The sequence below is a fragment of the Haliaeetus albicilla genome, chromosome 3 (assembly GCF_947461875.1).
Source record: "Haliaeetus albicilla chromosome 3, bHalAlb1.1, whole genome shotgun sequence".
NCBI lineage: Eukaryota > Metazoa > Chordata > Aves > Accipitriformes > Accipitridae > Haliaeetus > Haliaeetus albicilla.
In genome coordinates this window covers 61,719,786-61,743,338 of record NC_091485.1, presented here as the reverse complement: position 1 = coordinate 61,743,338, position 23,553 = coordinate 61,719,786, and the positions used below count along the sequence as shown (strand labels likewise).

The 23,553-nt window shown below is 41.1% G+C and overlaps 1 protein-coding gene across 2 annotated transcripts in view; it reads left to right on the top strand.

Moving 5' to 3' along the window:
• Positions 1-23,553, top strand: part of EIF3H (eukaryotic translation initiation factor 3 subunit H) — a 532,299-nt gene that overhangs the window by 81,210 nt on the left and 427,536 nt on the right. Inside the window, exons 6-8 of one of the 2 annotated variants that reach the window (XM_069779941.1) lie at positions 1,462-1,582; positions 4,142-4,274; positions 6,775-6,879. In XM_069779941.1, coding sequence (XP_069636042.1) covers positions 1,462-1,582; positions 4,142-4,274; positions 6,775-6,872 — 352 coding nt within the window. In that variant the 3' untranslated portion in view covers positions 6,873-6,879. Of the gene's footprint in view, positions 1-1,461; positions 1,583-4,141; positions 4,275-6,774; positions 7,034-23,553 lie in introns of those variants that run through there. The other variant, XM_069779940.1, reaches the window with a different exon arrangement.

The following is a 23,553-nucleotide window of genomic DNA, read 5'->3' as shown; positions in this document are numbered from 1 at the left end:
AATAATTATTATAGTGGCGCCTTTCTTGCTGCTCTGTAGCTGAAATCCTCCTCACCATCTGCCCCTGTATGCAACGGAGATTTAAAACTCTGGCTTGTAAATACATTGTGGTCTGAAGTTACTGATACAGCCTTTTGTTCAGTGAGCAGGCAGCTCAGCTAGTGAAATAGCTTTCCTAGTACTCAGAGATAAGGGTGTCTTTAGCTACATTCTCAGCAGGTATCCTCTAGTGCCTGGGTATATTACCAGCTTCTGTCTCCAGCTGTGAGTTGTATGGATTTGGGGAATAATTTACACTTAAAAAGGGATGTGCGTAGTATTACCCTTTTCACTTTATGCCTGTCTGTTCCAGTTAGTTTCCCCAGGCCATAGGCTGTAGGATGGTGGGAATGCATTGTGAAAGGCAGAAAGAATCTCAGATAACATGGAGAAGCAGTGACTGAAGGATATGATTCTGACATAGAAGTGCACCAAGCTTTTTATCTGAAGGAAACTCTCATGGATAGTAGTGGATTTTGGTTGAGGAGGAGAAGGATGGAGTTTAGCTTTTTGAGTCATTGGTCTTCAGCCAAGTAGGACTGGATAAGGCTTAGATCAGAGCCAACAAACTAGCTTCTGATCAAAGGGATCAATAGAGAGCAGTAAGTATCCTTCTTTTACTGCACTACCCTATAAACACAATTTAGGATGAATACTGTCTCCATGGGCACCAACCTAAAAACTTCCAAAACTTTAACTTGGAAGCTATACCTTAAGTTGAACATTCCTGCAAAATACTGAATCCATTGCTAAAAATGGTTACAATAAGAGTTGTTTAACAGACTGCATTTGTCTGGCCAAGGCAGTAGATCGCATAACTGGAACTGGACGCGCCCAGCCTAGCTGCTTCCATGTTGCCTATGGTATGGAATGTGGGGCTGGCTGGACTGGACGCAACACTCTCTCTCAACAGCAAAGATCAAGTGATGTCTGCTGAACTTCCAGGCATGGTTTGATAGACTGGTTAATGAGATGGAGTTCTGAAGTATCCCTGCAGAGGGATAGTTAAATGTTCATGAAAAAGCTAGCAGTAACTTGAAACCAAACTCTTTCAACACATCTCCTGGAACATTGTTCAGGGTTGCATGTCACAAAAGCATCAGACTTTTTCCTTTTAAATGTTTGACCTGCATCTGTAATAGCAGTAAATTCATGCAAGGCATTGTTTTTTCATAACCATGAGGTTCACTGCAAAGACCAGAACACTTAAATATGGTATTTGCAATGTGGCAAAGATGCTAGAGGAGGAGACGCCATGTAAAGTACCATCAAATAAAAATATGAACAAAGATAACCAGGAAATTAAAACTGTGCCATTAGTGCAGAAATGCTGATCAAGTGACTTGAAATGAATTTTAAATTTTAAATATTTTTTTTTTTTTTAATAAATTCAATCTTTCATGAATGTTTCCTGTATTTCAGTAATCACCTAGGGAAGAGTCTGCAGCTGCTGATGGACAGAGTGGATGAGATGAGCCAGGACATCGTTAAATACAATACCTACCTGAGGAATGTAAGCAAACAGCAGCAGCAGAAACACCAGGTTGGTAACATGGGAAACCTGAATGAGAGGATTTTTTTCTACAAAATACGGTTTGGGTGGTGTTATCTAAAACAGATGAATTTGGATCTAAGCGAGATAAAATTCTTACAGAAACATATCCATTAAGTAGATTTATGAAATGTGATGGTCAGTGGGAAGTTATCAAATGGATTCACTTCTGCTGACATGTAGTGTGGATTGGTCTTTCTTTGCTATTTTATGTGTTTGTTAGTGATTTATGGTAAACCAAAATCATTGATAAATATGCTGTGGACACAGGGATTAGAGGTTTAGTAAATGAAATGAAAGAGCTGAAACTACAAGTGAATTTTTCCAGAAAAACCTGTGTTTTAATACCATCACATGTAGCCATGCTTCTAGAAATAAAGAAACATAGTCCATATTTAAAAGATAACAGACTGTTCTCTGATTGGAAATGACATTTTAGTCATGTTTTGTATCAGCAGATAGTGATACGGATTAGGTGATGCTGACTTTTAATTCCTGATGCCAAAGGGCCTCTTTAAAATCCAAAATAGTCTGATTAGAGAATACTGAGTATGGAGACAGGCTCTAGGTGGCCCTGCTTGAGCAGAAGAGTTGGACAAGGTGACCTCCAGAGGTCCATTCCAACCTCAACCATTCTGTGATTTGGAGACAGTATTACTTTATTTGCTGTTGCTGCATTTGGTAAAGCAATACTGTGTCTAATTATAGAAGAATGCTGGTAAATTGGAAAAAAGCACTATGAGTGATTTAAAAGCCTGGAAAGCAGATCTTAGTGAACGCAATTCATTTCACATGATAAATGAAGTTAATGAGTGACTTGCTTACTCAAGAAGTACCTGCATGAAAAATAAATTTGAACTCTTTAATCTAGCAGACAAGATTCAATATCGGCCAACTGAAAATGGGCCAGGCCACTTTAAAGATAAAATATTGCAGGTATTGCCACACAAAGTAGCTAATTATTAAAAAGAGCACCTGTGGTTCATGTGAAATGCTTCATCACTGACTATTTTAAAATCAAAATTGGCTTTTTTTCACTGAAGTGTAGCTTTTATAGCGAGTACTTTAGGGAAGCAGCACATGATCAGTGGTCTCTCCTGGCTTTGTAATTCCTGAGGACATAGAAGCTTCATGTGTGTTATCTTCAGAACATTTATTTTCCTTTACTGCCTAATTTGAATAGAAAGATGGCATCCACTTCAAAGGTTTTCGTTAATAACAAGGGGATCTATTTATTTTGAAAAGCAGAGCAAAGTAGGTTCCATGGTGTCTCACTTCATTTCTTTACTAACTATAGCTGCTTTAGTAGTGGCTTATTGCAGCATAGTTAGTGGTCTTAACTTCATTTTTAAAATGGAGCAATTGTGATTAAGACCAAGCCATTTCAATAGAGAATAATAGGCAGACTGCTGAGAAGTGAATGGAGTAATGCAAAGAAAGAAGAAACTACATGCAATTCACATACAAATATGGGCATTTAAGATTTTATTTTTAACATTGTCCAAAAACATGTATTTGTCACTACTACTGGAAAAAAAATTACTTAATTTGAGTATGCCACCAAGTATGAACTGTTTTCAGACTCTTCTACACAGATACATTTAAGTAAGTGAGAGAAAACACCCTGTACTCTTTGGCCTGTTTATTTTAAATATTTTTTTGTGTTGAATGTGAGGGCTTCCATAGACAAACCTTACAATTAATTCCTGGCTGTGACAGACAGTACGAAATCTCACATACATGTTTTTGAATGTATGTAATTCTGCAAGAACAAATGTTTATCCAGTAGCTGATGAAATGGTCTGCCTTAATTTTTACGAAGTTAGAGTAATCTACATGGCAAAAGGAAGCACTGAAAAGAAATCTGATACATTTTTTTTTTTTTAATGGCAGAATAATTTCTACAAACTGCTACTCTAGTATATCCTCTGGTAACGCACAAAGAAATGACATCAAAGTGGTAGAATATCTGAATAACTGGAATGGAGAAATGAACCATTATGCTTTGTTTCAGCCACCACTTTGTTCTCAGTTTGGAGTTAATATTTTTTGGCTTAAAATACCTTGTTTAATCAAGTTCTCTTCCCCTTTCACATTAATATTGTTTTGACCTTTAACTCACATAAAATGGAGTATTTCTGGTTTGTATAACTATTTGAGGTAACAGTGGCTTATACCTACATATTCCAGCCTTGTTTTCCTTTTTTGCATGGGGAGATGGAGGCGTTTATCTACCACGCTGTATTCTTTCCGTCAGATACAGTATTTTATGAAAAAATTAAAAAAATTAACCCCACCACCTCAGTACCACATAATTTTCCAGTGCCTCACTTATTTAAGGTGCCAACTTGGGAGGGGGGAACCACTTGTTACCAGTGAATTGAAATAAACCGTGAATTGCATTTGCGTTATTTGAAATAAACTGAATTGCACAGAGTAAGTATAATTTTTAAAACATACTTGCTGGTTAGGTAAAGAGCATCTGAAAAGAAAAACTTTTTTCTGCTTTGGAAGTCTTGTTGCATTCTGTTTCTGTTGGGTTATTTTCAGTACCAGCAGAGACGTCAGCAAGAAAATATACAGCGTCAAAGCCGAGGAGAAGCCCCTCTTCCTGAGGAGGACATCAATAAACTTTTTAAACCACCACAGCCACCTCCAAGAATGGAGTCACTCCTTATTGCAGGTAATGTTCTAGCAGCCTCTTCAACTCATATTTTCATACATGAAAGTTAGCTTGGGAAAAAGTGCAGTTGTTACCTTAGAAAGCATCTTAATTTTTCATTACCTTTGCCATTATGGTGTGATATTTTGGCATTGGTAGTATTCCAAATACTGTCCTTTGTTTGGTCGAAGGCAGTGTTTTCAACCTCTGATCTACAGTCCTAGTGTCTGAAGTATTAAAAAAAAATAATAAAGGTAGCTAAGAAAAACAACCTTATTGCCTGTAGGCTGTCCATGCCTCTGATAGAAAGGAAGCTTCTGCACATAAAAGAATTTTAAACCATCTAGGCAAGTAACAAAGTCATGTTACCCAGGCAGATACGAACATATGTAATTTTTTTGAAAGCAAGCCACTGTGTTTAACCAGAATGGCTGCATAAAGCTTTAAACTTGATTTATGGATACTTTCTCCCTTTATTTCTTATTTTGCCATGGTACCTAGCTCCGGCTTGACCATCTCTGCCGCCTGGGTTCATGGGAAAGGGCAGGAGCAGCAGCCAGAGCCTCTTCCTGGCTCCATTCTGAGAGGGCGAAATGGGATTTTAAAGGAGAGCTGGAGAAACGCCCTATGGAGCAGGCTTTCTGCAGAAATGGGTGTAGCAACTACTGCAGACAATAAGCTGCTCCTTGCACTCGTACCCCAGCTTGTCCCTCAACTCAGAAGTTAGGGAGCTATACAGACAAGAGGCAGGAATAAGCTGTTTGGGCTGGAACTACTGATTCAGAACAGAGCAGTTGTCTGCAGCCCTGAGTTACCGATAACATCCCTAGGTGTTGAACTGTCTGTTGCAGCAGCTGAGAAGATTTTACTTTTGATTTCACACAGAATTGGGATAATTTCTTTGATTTCTATGGCCAAAGTTTTAGGGAAACTATTCCCATCTTCCTGCACCCCAAGGTGAGTGAAAATGTAAATGGGAACAAAGCTTAGGCATAGGGGTGTCCCCCTCCCCATTTTCTTCAGTTTACTGGTATGCTGCAGTACGTAGCCACAGTTCGGTACAAAAGTCAGTGCCTGTCCTGTGCCTTCTGGAAGGGTAAGAGTATGTGGGACCTCACAATGGCAACAGAGAGCAGAAAGCTTAGATGCCCTGCTAAGTAATCTAAATTTGGAAAATGTCATGAGAAAGCAAATTGTTTAACTATAGCAGCCTTTTTGGATCAGTTAGCTATCACCTTGTTTTGTACTGAGAGAAAATTAAACCAAGATCCTGGTAATTTAGTGTACAGAAAAGAGTGCTTTGACATTAAAAAAAAAGTGGATTTGAACTACCACTCTCACATTTTGGGGTGACCAAGAGATTGTTATTTTAATAATAATACTGTTTCAGACTGTTAATAAGTGCTGCTTTTAGAAGAAATAGCGTTCTTGATTTATTATTCCTTCCAGAGTCTTTCAAAAAAACCCCCTATTGTTTTGATAGTTTTTACCATTTAATGAATCTTAGCAGCATTAAAGTATTTAAACATGCAGCTTTAGCGTAGCTTAAAAATGCAATAGAAGTGTGTATGTGTGTACACATGTGTTTTATGAAAGTGATAGCTTAGGATGAATCATCTCTTACAAGAGGAGGAACTGAAAACTATTATACTTAAAGGAAAAAACAGTTTCCAGCCAAAGCGCACGCTTTGTTTGTTCTTTTACCATAGTCGGGGGAAGAATTGAAAGCATCCACTTCAGCTGAGATGAAGTAAAGTTTGTGGATAAAGAATAAAACTTAGCTTTTTTGTCTCTGAGGCATTTAAAAACTTTTCAAATAGAGCATTAAATTGAGAGTTTATAGGCCTTCTAAACAGTCTTAATTTTGATGAAACTGGCTTCATGTTTTGCTATTCCTAGCTAACAAGGGAAATAACTTGTAGCAGTACGTGTATAAAAATGTTTTGATGGGCACGTTTGATTTGCAAAGCACTGACAAGTCTTCGTACCCTGAAGATTTCTGAAGTAGCTAATGGAGTGAAATATTAGGTGGAAAAAAAGGCTAGCAAAATGTCAAACGGGAGTACCACAATTTTCAATCTGCTACTGAAAAATATTTGTTACAGATACCTTAATAGGGACAGCAGATGTGTAAGAACAGAACTGAAATTCAGTCTTGTATTTTTAGAGCAACTAAATGGAACAATGAATTTGATGAAGTTTCTAATACAGCAGCAAGAATTGTTTATTCTTTTTATTGTCATATGTCTTTTCAGAAGTTGTACATAATAGAATTGTAGGAAAATTAAGGGGTTTTTTGAGCATACCACTTTACCTATTATGCTAATTTAGTTTCTTCCCAAATCTATTTGGGAATACTGAAAATGTAAAATTCCTAAGTGTAGAGTAGTTGAGCTGTTTTGGTTGCTTCTATCTAAATCCTAAATGATTCATGCACGTTTGGCTTTTTAAAAATTATGTTCTAAGATGTCTTCCTGAATTTCAAAACTGACAAGGGTTTACTCTTCTTTCCTATTGACAGGTCAAATTAATACCTACTGCCAGAATATTAAGGAGTTTAATGCACAGAACTTGGGCAAGCTTTTCATGGCTCAGGCTCTCCAAGATTACAACAACTGAAGAAACTGCTGTAGCCCTCAACAGGAAAAGTTATTTACAGTTTTATACTGTTCATGATCCTCTTGAAAATTTAGTATATTGGGAAAAGAGTCTTGTAAAACAGTCACCTTGGTTTGTGTAGAATTCTCCTGTAAGAAAAATAAAAGCAAATTTTAATGATATTTTAGTATTTCCTTATTTGTTGGCCCTATTGGGCTGGAATTTTCTGTGGTCACTCAGGTTTTCTAAATGTTTGGCAGTTATTCATGTTTAGTCATAGCAAATAATACAAGTTTTATTTAACTTGGAATCTGAAATAAAACCAGATTATTACAAATGTTCAGTATAGCTGACTTCACAGAAGAAGCTTATTTCCCAGTTATGTTTGAGAACTTACAACCATAATGTGCTAGTCACTTGGAGCAGTTGCTCATTTTTATTTTAATCTGTTTGGACAGACTGGTGCAATGCACCTTCCATATCACAAATATTTCATAGGCTTTTCATTCAGAACATAGAAAACTAGTGTTACGTGGAGATTGATCCCCACCATATCACGCAAAGCTGTGTTCCTATTTTCTGTTGCTGCCACCAACTGGATTGAAATCCAGTGATGCTACTGAGATCTTCATGACAGAAACTGTAGAAGTAGCTAACCTGGAGCAGCTGGTGTGTAAATGGACACCATACCTACTCTGCATTAACTTTGCCATCTGGATGTGACTTTATTCCTGAACTCGGGCTACTTATCTTTTTAACAAGAATGTTAATTTAAAAGTTTAATACATGGCAACTCACACATGTTGCTGTCGTTGATTTTTTTTTTTCTTAAGTTCTTTCTTGCATGTCATTGTGTGGTGAGTTCTGAGAGTCTAAAATGGCTGAAGGAGTGTGGTTTGGTCTTTTAAAATAAATAACATCCTCTAAATATGGACCTAGCATGGAATATTTCAGCCTCTAAGGTGAATGTTTTGGAAAGTCCGAAGTGTGTGAAAACTGGGGGTTAGACTAAGAACTTACTCTTTTCCAGTCTAAACTATAGTGATTGCAGTATTTATGTAAATATGGATGCAAATTTTGTTCAGCCCTCGCATATCTGGCAAATTGCCAGTCTGATCTTTTGCCTTGGAAACTCTGGGCACCGTTGTATTAGCTTTCATAAAGTGAACTTCTCTGAAATCAAAGATTAGTTAAGCATCCTGCTACAGTGCCACATGATTGAGTTTCATTTCCTATACAAATAATACTCAAACTGTGTTAATTTTCTAGTTTTCTGAAGGACCAAAATAACCACCAGGGAGCAGAAGTAGGAGCAGATAATTAGACTAAGATGAGACATCTGAGATAGAAAAAAAACCATCTCCTGGGTAACTGGGAAAAGAAGACTGACTCTGTAGAGGCTGTGTATAGAAGGAAGCAGCAGTAACATTATACATACTAGAAGGTCTGCAAAGGAGGTGTTAGCAAAATAAATACCTGGAATAGGTTAAAAACAAGCTGTGTGTTTTGAATTAGTTCTTTAAGATTGAGGATGTAAATATGAGAAAGAGGGCAGTAATATTCTACTGTGCTGGAGTTTAACAAGATGGGTGAATTTTATATAGCTAGATCAGGTGTGCTAAATGTCAATTAAAGTCCATGCAGAAATATGGAAGACTACAGTAGAGATTTGCGGCTTCTAAAGCTATGGATCTGAGTCAGACAGGGGAATGAGATACAAAAGGAGGTGAGGTGTAAGTAGCCTTTGGAGATGATTTGACTGTTCTGTTCTGAATCACGCTTTGGTTTTCCGTCATGGTGGAAATAATTGGAGGCAGCTTCTCTGAGCGAGGGAGGTGGAGTCAGTTGAAGTGGTTGGTCTATAAATGAGAATCAACAGCTGTGGAGATTAGTAATTAAAAGGGATGGGTCTGTGTCTCCATGCTGGGTTCGTTGTGAGCTTTCTCCACTATCTCTTTATTCCTGGAACTTTGCTTTTACATGTTCTCTTCCTAATGTGAGTGAGCTGGCAGCTTGTTCACCATAAGATATGTCCTTTCCATTTTGAATTATCATAGCACTACCTATTTTTTCTCCTTCCTTAGCTGTGAAAGGCTTTGCTGTGTACTAATAAAAATGTAGTGACATTAGAGTCTTTAAAAATCACCTCTAAAGAAGTTAGAACTTCTTTTCAGTCAGCAAGCCTATTGTCATTGCAGAGGCAAGCAAGACCTCTGCCCCGTGGTTCCATCTCCATCATGTGTCCACAGGTAACGCATATGTACACAGGAGACAAAATGCACACGTAAGGGAAAACCTTCCCTGCAGTCATTAGTTATACACGTAGTCCACATCTAGCTATCGTCTCTCCTGTCATGCTCCTAACCGGGCAGGTCTGTGCTGAAATAACTGTTTTGTAATTGTTTTTTATTTGTGCAGAACTATAGTCCTTGTAAGAGTAGATGTTACTTGGAATCCAGCTCATAGCATAAGTCTTACAGGCAAGTCTTCTAAGCTCGATGGTCTGCAAGTCTTTCAAAAGTGAGGTTTGAAAGGAGAAAAAATATGATTATTTTAGTTTAGAGGCTGAAGAAAAACAGTATTTCTTCTAGTTGGTCGATACTTGGGATCTTCACCAGTATAGCTCCAGTTTTGCTGTGACATTTACTGCCTCTGTTCCACTGCTACTTGTAAATGCTCTAGTTGTACTGATAATTTGAGCCGATGTGGGATGTGAAGTGCCATCTCCCTTAATCGTAGCACCGGCTTGGTCATACTGTCATGACTGCCTGTTTAGGGGAGGATGTGCTCCTCTGCCTCAACTGCCTTGTCACCTATAGCCAAAACATAAGGGCTTTGCTGGTGTAAGGTGGGGTGGATGCAACTTGGTGTTGCATAAATAGAAAGTCAGCGCTCCGATAGTTGGAGGTAATGCTCTCCCTGAGGAGTCACAGTAATGGGTTCCACATGCTCGTTCCACAACACGAACTGGAATAGGTTCATCTCTGAGCCTTTCTAACAATCTGAAATGTGTCCGCTTATACTGACAGCCCCAAGGTCATCTTCAGGACAGGCAATAGGAAAGGATGCTACACTTTGGACCATCTGCTTGGTTAACTGAGAAAATATGTGTAATTCCTCAGATATGGTTTACTGCCACAGTTGTTATCAGAGACTAATCCTTTATATTAATATTTAAGGAAAATTAAACCAAATGGGAGAGAGCTTTTCTGTAATCCGAACATACTTGGCGTGCCCTTATCTCGACATCAAGATATGTACCGGTATTCCTTTCTCCTTTGGGCATTTTCAAAGTTGGACCAAGCTCCATCTGACCTGTAAGCATTCTGCTGCTGACTGTCCACGTGGAGGAAACCTGGGGTGCTTTCCCCAGTTATTCTACATAAAGTTATCATGTCCTTTTTCTTCTCAGCTCCACATGATATTCCCCCAAATACTTAAACACCTTGGAGGCTGAATTTCTACTTGTCCGCATCCTGTCAAAGTTTGGACTTTGTGCAGAGCTGAACAGCATGAGTGTAAGGTACTGCCAGGTAAGAATGGGTAGCCTTTGTGCAGATGTAAACAGCTGCACAGAGTACAGAGTAGAGGAGGTCTGGGTGAGGTTGCAGATGTCCTTTTTGGTGCTAACAAAGACATTGGGTGGGATTGGCAGTGGCAACCAATAATGCTCGTAAAGAACATCTAACATCTTGTGTTTATGTTCTTTATGCTTTGCAAATTCCTGAGCGCAGATTCGTTCATTAATCTTCTTGTTGGTCACTATTGCTTGGTTTTTTTCCCTTCTGATAAATCTGATATGACAAGTTACTGGTGACAATCAGACATCTTTAAGAAGCAAGCACTATTTAATGGTTCTCACTTGCTAGTCAAAGGACTTCTGGTGCTCTGTTAAGTCGTCGTTAGGAGCTGGTGATGCAAATAATATCACCAGCCGAAATATGTGCAATGTGTGCTGTAAGAGGAATTGAATTGCTCTCTGTAGAACTGCTTCTCATCTGGTTTGCCAGCCCTGGGGTGAGAGATATGTCCCTCATGATTTTCCGTGCCTGTGCGTTTTCTTCCCCTGGATTTTATGCTTCCTTTTAATTTTCTTCAGATTTTGCCCACAGCTTGTTGATCTTTAAGCAAAAAGAGCATACTGGTCTAAATCCAACGCCTTCTGTCATTATGTGCTTTAATTTTCCTTGAATTCTTCTTGAAAGCTTTGTCTGCAGTTGGAAAGATGCTTTACATTTTGTGAGCTGAACATCAAATTCACGGTGGAAGTTTCAGGTTCTCAGGTGTCAGGTGTGGTCCCGAGTTCAACTTCCTCATGCCCCTGGTCTTCAGCCGCAGGGGACGGAAGGCACGGGCAGTGCTCAGGAGATGGTGGTGCTGCTCCTTGGGACTAGTCCAGAGGGAGTGATTCAGAAGCTTTTCCTACCAACTTTACAACTGGAAGGAGGTTTATACAAAGTTGGGCCTGTGTTTTATTTTTTGATCTTTTAATTGACAGAACAGATTGCTGTTGACACAACTCATCATATACTGCACGGTAGCGAATTGCAGAGAGCTGTAGAGAATGTCTTTAAAAACAACAGCTTTGGCAAAAGGCTCCTTAGTGAGAGAAAAGTTAAGGTCTTATTTCAATTAAAGCAAACATTTATATGTGAGGAAAAATGGCCAGATCCATTTTACAACGATATTAAAAGGCATTAGGGTGTCAGTAAAATAAACAAGGAAGGGTAGCAATGTATTTATCCAGCAGAAACACAGCTAAAGACTTCAAAAGCTTTATAAGATTAAAAGAATGTGTGCAATAAGGATTTCCATTTTGATTTAAATGATCGATTTATTAATCTCTCACCGTTACTGAGGGTGGTGTTCCTTAAATGTTGTACAATGCATCAGGCTTTTGATCTTTTTTCTTCTTCTGAATTTGAGCAGTACAAATTTATATGCAAAAATGTGTCCTGTTTTCATCATTCAGTGTGTGATTTCATCTCTTATATCTCAGTGAAACTGATAGAGAGTCATATCCAACAGGTTAGACAGTTGAAAGCTGATTGAAAGATTCAGAGATCTCACCCCACGTGCAGTGTTTGCTTGCTTGTGTATCCTGATGTTTGAAAACCAAATCAAAGGATTTAAAGCAGGTTTTGTCTGTCACAGAATTGGTTAATTTTTTTTGTTCCTAAATCTTTCACTTGGCTTCTTTCACATTAGCAAATTTAATTATTAGCTTCCAGATTGCATCTAAGGCAGAAAAACATATTATATAACTGGAATGCACCAGTTGCAACAGACCTGCCTGTTTCAAGATGTGGTAATAAATATGCCTGAAAGTGAAGTCTAACTAATAATGACCAATTTATATATTTTAGGAGAACTAAGCGAGCAATATGATGATCAAGGCTAGTCTGTCTTACAACAGATTGTAACACTTGAGCAGTTTCTGCTTTGGACCAATGTGTGACTTCCACACAGATTTTTTTTTTTTTTTTTTTTTTTTTTTTGGCAAAATGCATGGTCATATTAATTCCTATAACATTTAATGTAACACAATAGTCAGGCAAATCTGTTGTTACTAGCTATGAAAAAACTAGTTTCCAAAAGGATTAGCAATTACGAGCTTCAACGATGTTAACAACTTGTTTACATGGACTACAAGGTCATATTCAATTTAATCGTTTTTAATGTGACTCCTGAAGCCATGTTCTAAGGCTATCTAGGTTTCTAGTACAGTTAGGGGAAAAAAACCCCCTTTCAGTTTATAGAAGAGCACTTTCTGTAGTTAAGTATGTGAGCACAAGCAGTCGTGGACTTGGTTTCTTGTGGCTTTTTGGTCTTTTTAGTTCAACCACAAATAGCTGTTCACAATGACTCCTACATACAGCTGCCACATTATATTTCCAGCTCCCTCCAGGAGTTTCTTACTCTCCCTCTTTAGAGCACGTGCTGGTCCAGCGCTCTACCTCGGCTGCCTGGCTGCCCACCCGACGGGCTCTCGGCTGCGGGTCTGCTCTGGGACCTCGGCCGCTCAGCCCACCCATCTGTCGTCTCGTTGCACTTGGCCAATGAGTTTAGAAGTTATCGGAGTGGAGTTAAGAGACTGCATAACTGCATAAGCTCCATTTCTTTAGAAAAGCTCAACATAACCCTTCATTTCTGCTGATACCAACAGCTGTGCGTAGTACGGGGAGGGGGAGTGTGTGCAGAGGAAGCTGCGCAGATCTGGGTTCACGCGGCCCACCAGCATCTGTCCTGGGGTGGAGAACATAGATGGCAGTTGAACAAGCTACTTGGAAAGGAAAAACTCTCCCATTCACTAATTGATTTTCACAAGACTTCAATGAATATTTAATGAATCCCCACTCTCAAAGGAAAAATTTCTACTTGGGAAGGATACCCAGACATTTAAATTTTATATATCTGTAGAAGGGAAATAAGGTGATTTACGAGAAGAAAAGAGGCCTCTGAATCAAGCACTAAACCAGTTACGAGGTCACAAAGTGACTGGATTGTGGCTGTCTGCAAATTACACACGCTGGCATAAAAGTCGAATCCTATAGCATTTGTTGGTGTGAATATTTCTTAAGTCATAAGAATTTTCACTAGATCACAACATCATTAGGAGAGACTCCTTTTGTATATTTATGGTATTTTTCAGCTATCTTAAAATAAATGACTAAAGTGGTACAAATCAGGCGTCTATCTGAAATTTCTCATCCCCTTCGTAGGCGGCTGCTACTTGGGACAACCAAAGCTTTGCTTTTCTCCTACAAACTGTAGGAGGGCTGTCCTCACTGAATGAGGCAAAAGGGGACCTGGGCTATGGGCTGAGCAGTCCCAAAGGAGGAACCCACCATGCCTGGAGAGAAGCTTGTCTCGTGGCCCACTGGCCACAAGCTCTCCTTGCCACCACCTCTGCCTGCCACCCAGGCAGTAGCTGTGAACTCGCCACTCCTGTTACTAGAGTGTAAGTAGTGATGTTGGTAGACAGGTGAATAATTTCCTTATGTAAAGAGCAGCTCTTCTTGATATGAAACATAGGAGCTGCTTCATCATTCACATCTGCTTGGCAATGTAGACGTGAGCCTAGCGGGAATCCTGTGGCTAAACCTGGGCACAGTAGATCTGGATAAGTGCCCTGAGCAGATCCTTGAATCCCAGTGCTTCACTCCTCCAGTGCGCTAAGCAGTGATTCTGTCTCTCTTGTATTTTCAGAGTGTAAGCTCCTTAAGACAGATGCTGTGTCTGTCATATGCATTTGAAGTGCTTCATGTGCTCAATCCAGTCCATGCTCAGCAGGTCATTGATATCATTTGGAGAATCTAAGTATAATTGCCTGATTATTACATCTTATGGAGAAAATAGTACATGATTAGGCCATTAAAAGGTTGTGTGCTGAGTAACTGGATGAAGATTGCACTGACAATTCAGGTTTTTCCTGTCTGTTGAGAGCTCGGATTTCCAAAGTTTAGTAAAGCATATTTTATTGTATGAATCTGTGTAGACTGCCATGCCAACCGTATTTTGGGGCTGTATTGGAAACACAGTCATCCTCTCTCAGAGCTAAGACAATGGAAAGCAGCAGCACAATGCAATTACCTGCTATATGTACCTGACCGCAGAGAGGTGTTAATGGGCTGCTTTGCTACTTGCCAAACAGCAAAGCGGTATTGAGGCCAAAATGCGTAGATGTGATGAACCCTCCTAGCCTTGTAGCCCTACCAGCCAGACAATGTTTTTCTGCTTAACCTCCTCTTAGCACCTGCTTTTAATTTCTTATGTCTCTTAATTCTGTAATTAGCTCATCACGTTATATATTTTCAGCCATACTCTGTGCTCTTTTTCAGCCTTCATCCTTGGTCATTCTTTGAATTTTCAGCAGGGTGATGATCAAAGCTCTTGTTTTACTTTATGGAAGCACCAGAGCTTTTCATGTGAAACTGTAGTTTTTCTCCTTTTTTTTGCTTTTTTTCTTTTTCTTTTTCTTTTTTTTTTTTCTGTAACCTCAGTCTTGGAAATAACTAAATCCCTTGAGCAAAAGCTTCCCAAAAAAGATCCTGTTAGTCAGACAGCTAACATCAGGAATGTTTAGCCTGAATTGTTCAAAGTTATCCTGAAGTGGAGTATTACAATGGAAAATGTTAAGTAGCCTCTGCATAAATGCGGCTACTTGTGCTGCCATTAATAACCTTGGCCTTGTAGAGAATGTTCTTGTGCTAGCTAAATTAGATTAACCAGTAAATTTTCTCCATCTTTAATGTCTATCAGATTTAAGACTTCTGGGCTTAAGCCTGCTGCCACTAAAGCTGATGGTGAAATTGTTGGATTCTGTGTGAACACGAACTTTTCAGGAATGATGTCAGAATTTTGTACTGTTGAAATCTGTGAGTATTAAGAATATGAGAATATAGGCATTACAATGCAAAACTAAAGTGAATAGCTTTTAGACTAGACTTAAGTGTGAACAAGAATGTGTATGGCATTTCAGTCAGTTTTCACATTAGCTTGTAAAAATCTTTAAGTACATTAGGAACATAGGAGTCCCCATGGCTTCTGGTAAAATTACATTTTTAATATTGTAGAAAAAAATGTGTGTGATGAAGGGTTCAATTCCATTTTTCTGAATGCTTCATATATCTGAAGAATTACAGCTCTCGGGAGAGCATAATATCTAAAGCCATATTGGTGTTTAATGTTTTATCACTGTAGTTCTGCTTGCAGCCTCTGCACCTTATTCCATCACCCTCGGATATGCTGTGGCGTTATTCAGATTTAAATAGCTCTTACCACTCTCTGGCAAGAAAGCAATTCCAAGAATATTGTCTGCATTGCTTGCTAAAAAACCTGGTAATATAAGCTGCTGCCGCTTTCCACTGGCGATCGCTGCCTGGTGCCACTACCGAATAGCAGGTAAACAAGCAGCACCGCAGCGTCTCAGCTGGCATATTTTTAGGTGGGCATAGTAGCATGTGCTCTGCTCCTAAGTACAGGTGAGACATTGACAGATTTAAAACACTGAGCTGTTTTGTCCTGTATTTTGTATGTGCTAGGCAATTCTTTTTTCCCCATGAAAGTCTAGAGTATCTTCAGTGCTGTTTCATGTTGGTTTTGAGTTCCCTGAGGGGTCTTTTTCAGAGCTAAATACTCCTGTGCCAGGGCATGGGACAGACTAGAGCTGGCTTTGGGAGCGAGTAGTTCAGTGGGATGAATCTTTGCCTGAGGTAACTCACCGCGCTGGACTGCTGCGATATCCCAACATGCTGGAGTAGATTTGTGCTGCTCTGCCGTGCATAGTATAGACAGCCTTCAGCCTGAGATCCCTGCAGGGAAAAGACGCCGTGTCTGTGAGCTGAGCCGCTCTGCCCAGCCTGTGCTTCGTTCCCCACAACCAGGGAGTGTACCCGGGGTGCCAGGGAGGTGAGGGAGCAGCCTCGGTACGTCTGGGGTGGGAAGGCTGGGCTGCCTCCTCCCCAGCTTGAAAGCGAGAGGTGACGGTGGCTGAAGTAAGAGTTTTACTGACCATTCCTGGGGAGCCACCATCTGAGCCATCACCCCTTGTCCTATCACTACCTGCCCTTGTAAAAAGTTCCTCTCTGGCTTTCTTGTAGGCCCCCTTTAGGTACTGGAAGGCTGCTGTAAGGTTTCCCTAGAGTGTTTTCCAGGCTGAACAACCCCAACTCTCTCAGCCTTTCCTCACAGGAGAGGTGTTCCATCCCTCTGATCGTTTTCAGGGCCCTTCTCTGGACCTGCTCCAACAGGTTCATGTCTTTCCTGTGCTGAGGACCCCAGAGCTGGACGCAGTACTGCAGGTGGGGTCTCACCAGAGTGGAGCAGAGGGGGAGGTGTCAGGAGTGGGATGCAAACCCACGCCTCCACTCCTGGCAGAGGAGAGCTGATGTCCCATAAAATGTACAGGGACAGGAGTAACATCTGACCCCCCAAAATACAGACTATCCAGCAACTCATATCCACCATACAGAGAATTCACAGTGAGTGCTCGTACTTGACCACCTTGCAAAGTGATCAGCTATAAATGAGCATCTCTCTTTTGGATCACTCTGCTGAGCTAAATGGGAGAACCTCTCTGAAGCTTGTTTGTGGCTGATTTTAATAGCAGCAGTCTTCATCTTGGTGTGTGGGGCTTTAATTGTGCATGTCCCATTAGTGCTAATGGAGTTATGTACCTGAAGTCCTGCGCATGGAGATGAGACTATAAATCTAGGGTTACAACCTCATTAAAGTTGTTTATTTCATGTGTAATAGCCCTTTTGCCACCAGGATACCTTAATTCATTACTTTATTTGTCCATTTGAACGAAGTCTCCTCATCTCAAGATCATAACTGCCTCTTCTATGCTGTGCCCCGAGATGACCAGTCATACTTTGCTCCATCTCTATTGCTCAGCGTGGCAAAAAAAGCGAGGACCTGTCTCTGGAATTACTGGGACCCTGATACAGAGAAACTTTTTTTTTTTTTTTTTTTTTTAAATCTTTTAGGCCTCACCAATTTCTGTATTGTTTTCAATATGAGTGCTGGAAGGTGCTGCTAGGCTATGCTGTTTCTCAGCACAATTTACCATTGCTTCTGGAAATCCAGCTGTACTCAGCACTTCCCTATGGGCAGTGAGTGCAGGGGGCAGTGGAAGCAGGGTGCAGCAGCAGCCGGGCTAATGCTGGAGAAGGTGCAGGTGTACATGGAGGAATGAGCTGCTGTGGCACATGGGGTCTGGGGAAAAGGCTCTTAAATAAAAGTAGGGGGAAAAGAGAAGGTGGGAAAGCCAGGAGAGGACTGGGGCTTGCAGAACTGAAGAGAGCTCACTTTCCTGAAGAACTAGTGCCATCAACTGATGGGATAACAAGATGGGCTTCCCCAAGTGTCAAAAGTGGGCTCAGGGGAGGCCGTTTACAAAAAAAAGCTGGTTTGTGAAGGGATGGAGTGTACTGATGGCAAACAGCCTATGAGGGCCACTGGGCAGAGGAGATGTCTGCTCTGGTCCCACCAGAGAAGAAACTTCTGACAAATAGGTACCTCATCTCTTGCATCCATCTTAGGAAGATGGATGCCTTTGTCTTCTGCTGTCTTGTGGTCTTTTCAGCCCTGAATTCTGTTTGGTTTTGAAGGGTTATATATAGAGGAATAACAGGGCCTTTTCTAATCCATCACAAATAGAGATGACAACAGTTATATTCCAATGGCCTTTGTTTTGAACTTCTTATTTTTTCAGCAAGAGTTATTTTGTTCATACTGGTCATGAAAAGCTTTGCTGTCTCCAGGCCAAGACTTTCTAGAGCAGTTAATAAGCTGAGTGCCGATCACAGGTTGTCTTAAAAAGACTGGTTTGCCAAAGATGTGAAGTGAAGTCTGGACCCTCTAAAGGGGTTATAACAAGGTTAATGGTTATTTGGCAATATTGGCCTTTTCTGACATGGAAGGGTTGAAAAACCTGCTTTAGGCCCATGTTTCTTGATTTGGATTTTCACGAGCATTGTGCTTTCGGCAGGGTGACGCTGAACTTACAGGGAGCACTATGGGGAGGCGAGCACCTATGCTTTGGCCAGCACGGTATGTTGGAGAGCAGCGGAGATGGGGGTGCAGGGGCCAGCTCGGAAACAGGTTATGTTTCAGAAAGACAGGCAGGAAAGTAATCATTAAGAGGATAAGCAAAGGGTGGATCCTTTAGGAAAGTCTTGGTGGGGAGAGGACAGGGGAGGAATTAGGAAGACAGAGCTACTTGCCTGCCCTAGCAAATTAGCTGACTTGAAGAAATGCCCGTGTGTGAGGAAAACGTTAGATTTTCATATTATTGAGTGGGAAGACTGCTGCATGGAGGAAGCTGAAACTAGGTAGAAAAATCACAAATGTGAGCAGACTGGAGCCAATGATGAGCAGTCTGCTGCAAGCAGTTGGACAATGTTTGTGACCTGGGAAGAGAAAGTAGAGATTTGAGTAGAGGCAATGCTACACAGAAATGAAATTGGTGGAATAGGAAACTTCTTCTCAGATAATAGTTATTCTTAGGTACTAGTTCACAGGTGACACTTCTGGAGAACTGTAGTGTGTTCTTGCCAGTTAGGTCTGCAAAACTGGAGCCCAACCCCTTCACCAAGGCCCCTGTGCTCATTGCATCCCCCATCACTACCCTGTGTTGTCCAGTGATTGCCGTTTCTGTTTGTGTGTGTAAGTCTCTTTTGAAATAAACTTTAATAGCATTACAGAGCTTCCACTTCACTTTTGCATTCAGTTTTCAATATGCAACTCACCGACTTAATTTGCAAGGGTAGTTATCATGGTTTGAAACACCTCATTTGGAGATGGATCCAGATGAGACAGCAGCAGGTATGGAACTCCATGTTGTGCATCAGAATAATAACTAAAATGGAACTTCTTTACCTTGTTCTTTTCATTTGCATTTTATTTTCTTATTCATTTAAGTGAATAATTAAGATACAGGTTGCCCCCAAGTACCTGTTTCACCCAAGGTTGGGTGGTACCCTGGGCAACTGGACCCAGAGAAGCCACCTTAGAGGTGGCTTAAATTCATTTAGAGACTCGGTTATTTGAGACAGCTCTGAGATTTCAGGCATGCTGAATGTTTTTGTCTGCTCCACTGTGATAAAGGAATGCCTGCCATTGGCATGCTTTCAAGCTACGGCATCACAAATGCAGCCAGTATCTGGGCACAGCTCTCCCTCTCCCCCTCCATAACTGCGACCATCACTTCTCAGCCATCCCTCGGTGCCCCACTGGCAAGGCACGCAGCTAAGCAGGCCTTGCAGTCATTCAATTTGTGCAAGCCTAGGGAGAGAGTGAGGACCCTTCAGTTGAGGACTCTTCAGTGAAACTGCTGGCTCTACCCCTTTTGACAATCACAGACATTTATCTATTAAAAGAAACAAATTCAGATGCTGTCAGTTTGTACCAACTTTTTGTTCTTCCACGCTGATCTGGTTTGTTGTTCCAGAGCTGTGCAGTTTTTTGTTGGTTTTAAGGGATTTTAATTTTTGACCAAATCAGCACAAAGTAGTAGTGGCAGTAAAAATCAGGCCATTTTATTTTAACATCTGGCTTTGAGTCGTGTTTGACATTGGCAGGGAATACATAAAGGCATTCTGTTGTTTCCTTATGAAACAAGATTTTTTTTTTTTTTCCTGGGCATTTAGGTGTGTACTGTGCTCCGCAGAAAGTGCATCCCATAGTTCCTCATAAGACTTTCGTAATTGCGGGCCAGGTAGGATAAACGTTTAGCAATCAGCTTGGCAGGAGAAGTGCTGCCGGGAGCCACCACCCAGGGAGCACCCCACCACCTACTCCTAGACCAGATCCAGCAGTACTGCTACCACTGAGATCCTGGCTGCCATGCCACCCAGGTTGCTGGTTGCTGGCCTGGGCAAGCCCTTTGACGAGGCCACACAAGCTGGCTTTCATCTAGAGGCTACCACCTGCAAAGGGCTTTTGTGTATCACTTGCCCACGGTGCGATTCATCTCAGCTGGCTTCTGCTTCCTATGTTGGAGCTGATCGTCTGGGCGACTCTCCGTGAAGTGTGCGATGGTCAGGGGACCAGACGTCAGCACCTACTTTCAGATGAGGTGTTTGTGCCCTGAGCTCTGCTGCCTACAGAGGGGGCACAAGACCACCTACTCGGGTGTAGACAGACCTTCAGTCAAATGAAGATAGCTTCTGGTACCTCCAACCAGAACCCATTAGGGTTGAGGGTCCCACCTGGTTTGTGCTGGCTCACCCATCTTTTCTGTATGCCCTTTATGCATAGATGAGATCCATCTCTTCATCCTGGGCACGTGCTGCTCTGAATTTCCGCCTGGAAATGGGAACAGGGCAAGCCCACATGCAAGGAGCGTCCTCACCAAGCTGTGGCACCCTCAGCTGCGTCTGCCAGCAGGTGCTTTGCTGCGTCTGTACTCCTGCGTGCTCTGAAAATTGAGTTCCCACTGATAATCAAGCTTTGAAATATGGTACGTGCCTGTCCTAGGGAGAGAATCGTGTTGGTTACATGATGTGTATCATGTTGCCGTCTTTGTCGATATTTTTGTATAGCTACAAATATTTTCTCTCAAGTTTTATTAAGTGAGACCCACATACTTCTTCCAGCTGTGACCGTGCGGTCTGTTCCTACATAGCTGTTCACCCCGCCCTTGCTCAGCAACACTTCACAGTCATGCTGTGGTGCAGATGAAGAATTTGGGTTTAAAGCTGGCAATCTGATTCCCATTAAAGCTGTATGGAAATTTGCCACACACCTGCCTAGGAAGCTGGAATAAATAATTCAGTGCTGCACAGTGATACCTAATGGCAAGCAGATAACTTGAATAACCTTGTACTGTGTTAAGCTCATCAGTACTCTGTCCTTTCATGACAAGAGAAGGAAAATAAACCCCAAGGCAGACATGGAGAGGTTAAAAAGGGCTGTGGACTTTCTCTTCCCTGGAATGAGCTTTCAGCCCTTCCGAAAGGAAGGGACTGACGTCTGGTACAGCTGAGGAATGCAGTGAGGAGAGCAAACTGTGAGACCCAGTAACGCTTGCTGGAGATAGTCGGCAGCAACAACAACGCGGCCGAATTAATTGCTATGTTAATAACCATACAAGGCAAAAAAAGAGCATGTAAATCTTTGTGTCTGACTCCCTTTTTCGGAAATACCTTTGGACTTTAGGAGCAAGTGTCTTAAGTAGAATTTAGACTCTATTGATGGATCACTTCTGCAAGGAAGGCCACCTTCATTAAATACATCTATTAACCATTAACTGTGGGAGCAACTCTTCTACAAGCATGACTGATTTGCCCTGGCTTGGATGCAGCTATGGAAAGTTATTCTGAAAGCTAGGCATGCAGAAGCTGTGGGCAGAGACTTCTAGGTTTAGGTTCTGTGCTGCTTGGGAAGTCAGTTGGTCGTATTGGTTTCCTAGTGCCTTCTCACTTTTTTTGCTATCTACATGCCTATGGACACCTGGTGATTAATACCTGGAGTTAGAGCAAGCGTCACCAGATCTAATTGCTGTTGTTTCATTTTATATTTATTGCTCTAAAAGGCTAGGCATCTTGCATGAGAGGTGAAGCTATCATGTTTTTCTTTTGGAGTTCACAAGCTGATCGATGAGAATATAATCTTAACAAATACTGGTTTACGTTTTAAAAAAAATTGATTTGCATAAAATATTATGTTTCTGTCTGCAACATCTTTTAATTATCATTGTTTCTTATCCTTGAAAGCGAAATAATCCCTGCCTTCAGGTTGTTGGTGATCTGTAAGTTACATTGGAGACAAGATACCCAATTCAGCAAGAATGATGCACTAACTCCAATACACAGTGCAGCCTGTTAAAAAAGATAATCTAATCTTGCTAAATATATGGATAGACTAAGAATGTAGTAACTTTAACAACTGAAGTTTGTGTTTCTGGGCTCATAGCCTTCAATGACAGCTCTCCCTCCTGCCCTTGTCACCAAGTCTACAACTGCACCCAATGCACAGCAGATTGCTTCTGCTCATTATCACCAAAAGCTAAAACTGTTATCAGCTGCGTAGAGTCACCTGTTAATCCTCTGCAACCCTTTTACCTACAAACTTGCCATTGCAGGCCAGATCTTGAATAGGGGGAATAAATTTTGGATGGCGTCAGGTATGCTAACCCAAGCTGAGGAGGTGCCTCGTTGCAGACCTGTTTGCCCTACCCCAGCAGCGGTGGGCTCCCATCCCCACTGGGCTGCCCCAGACCCCTTGCGGGGAGCGACCTCCTGGGAGGAAGAATAAACTGTAGCTGCAAACATAGCCTTGCTTTCAAACTGAGCAGGAGAATAGATGTAGATAGGGAGAAGATTTGCTGCAGAGGAAAGTGTCATTCTCATAGCGTCGCTTTCCAGCGCTGTAAACTCTCTGGGCCGACGTAAATATTATCAGTGAATTAAACAGAAGTGGCTTCTGCTATTACATAGTTATTGAAATTATTTCCAAGTTGTATGGCAAAGAGATTTTTTCCGGCATGTCTGTGCTTGGAGGGAAACTCTAGGTAGGTCTGTGTGCTCAATTTCAGCATTTAATCTTGGGACAAGTAGGTTAACAAGTAGTCTCTCAATGACATTACAGTATATTGTGTTTACGATGTCAAACTAAGGCCATTCTGATTTTTTGACTTCTATAAAACACCCCATATACTGTACTAGGAAATAGTCACTTTTTTACATATGATGTGCCAGGTTGGTATAGTGAGACAGTTTTGGTACATTTCCAAAGAAACTAGAGTTCTGGGATTTTTTATTTCATTCCGCCCAATGCAATCTGATCTACTGCTGGTCCCATGTGAAGTCAGTTTATGTACCTTTGGCCACACAACCCCACATGATTACTAGCTGACTTTCTTGGCTCTTAGAAAAACTGTCAGGCAATTTTTTGATGTTAGCTCCAAACCAGGAGAAACAGGGAGCTTGCTGGTCCTGGTTCTGCACACAAATGGTGGGGAAAAAGAACACATCTTTTCTTTAAATACAGGGTAATTAAAAATAATAAAAAAAAATCCCTGAACTACATTTTTCTTCTGTCTGAGCAATTATAAGATTCTGGTTTCTTTATTGGGGAGAAACAACTTTCTCATACCCCTAATTGGAGGCTGGAACAGATCTTGAAACAGAAAAATCTGCTTTACTAATAAAATCTATCAATCAGCTAAACATGCATACCCAATAACTCCTAGCAG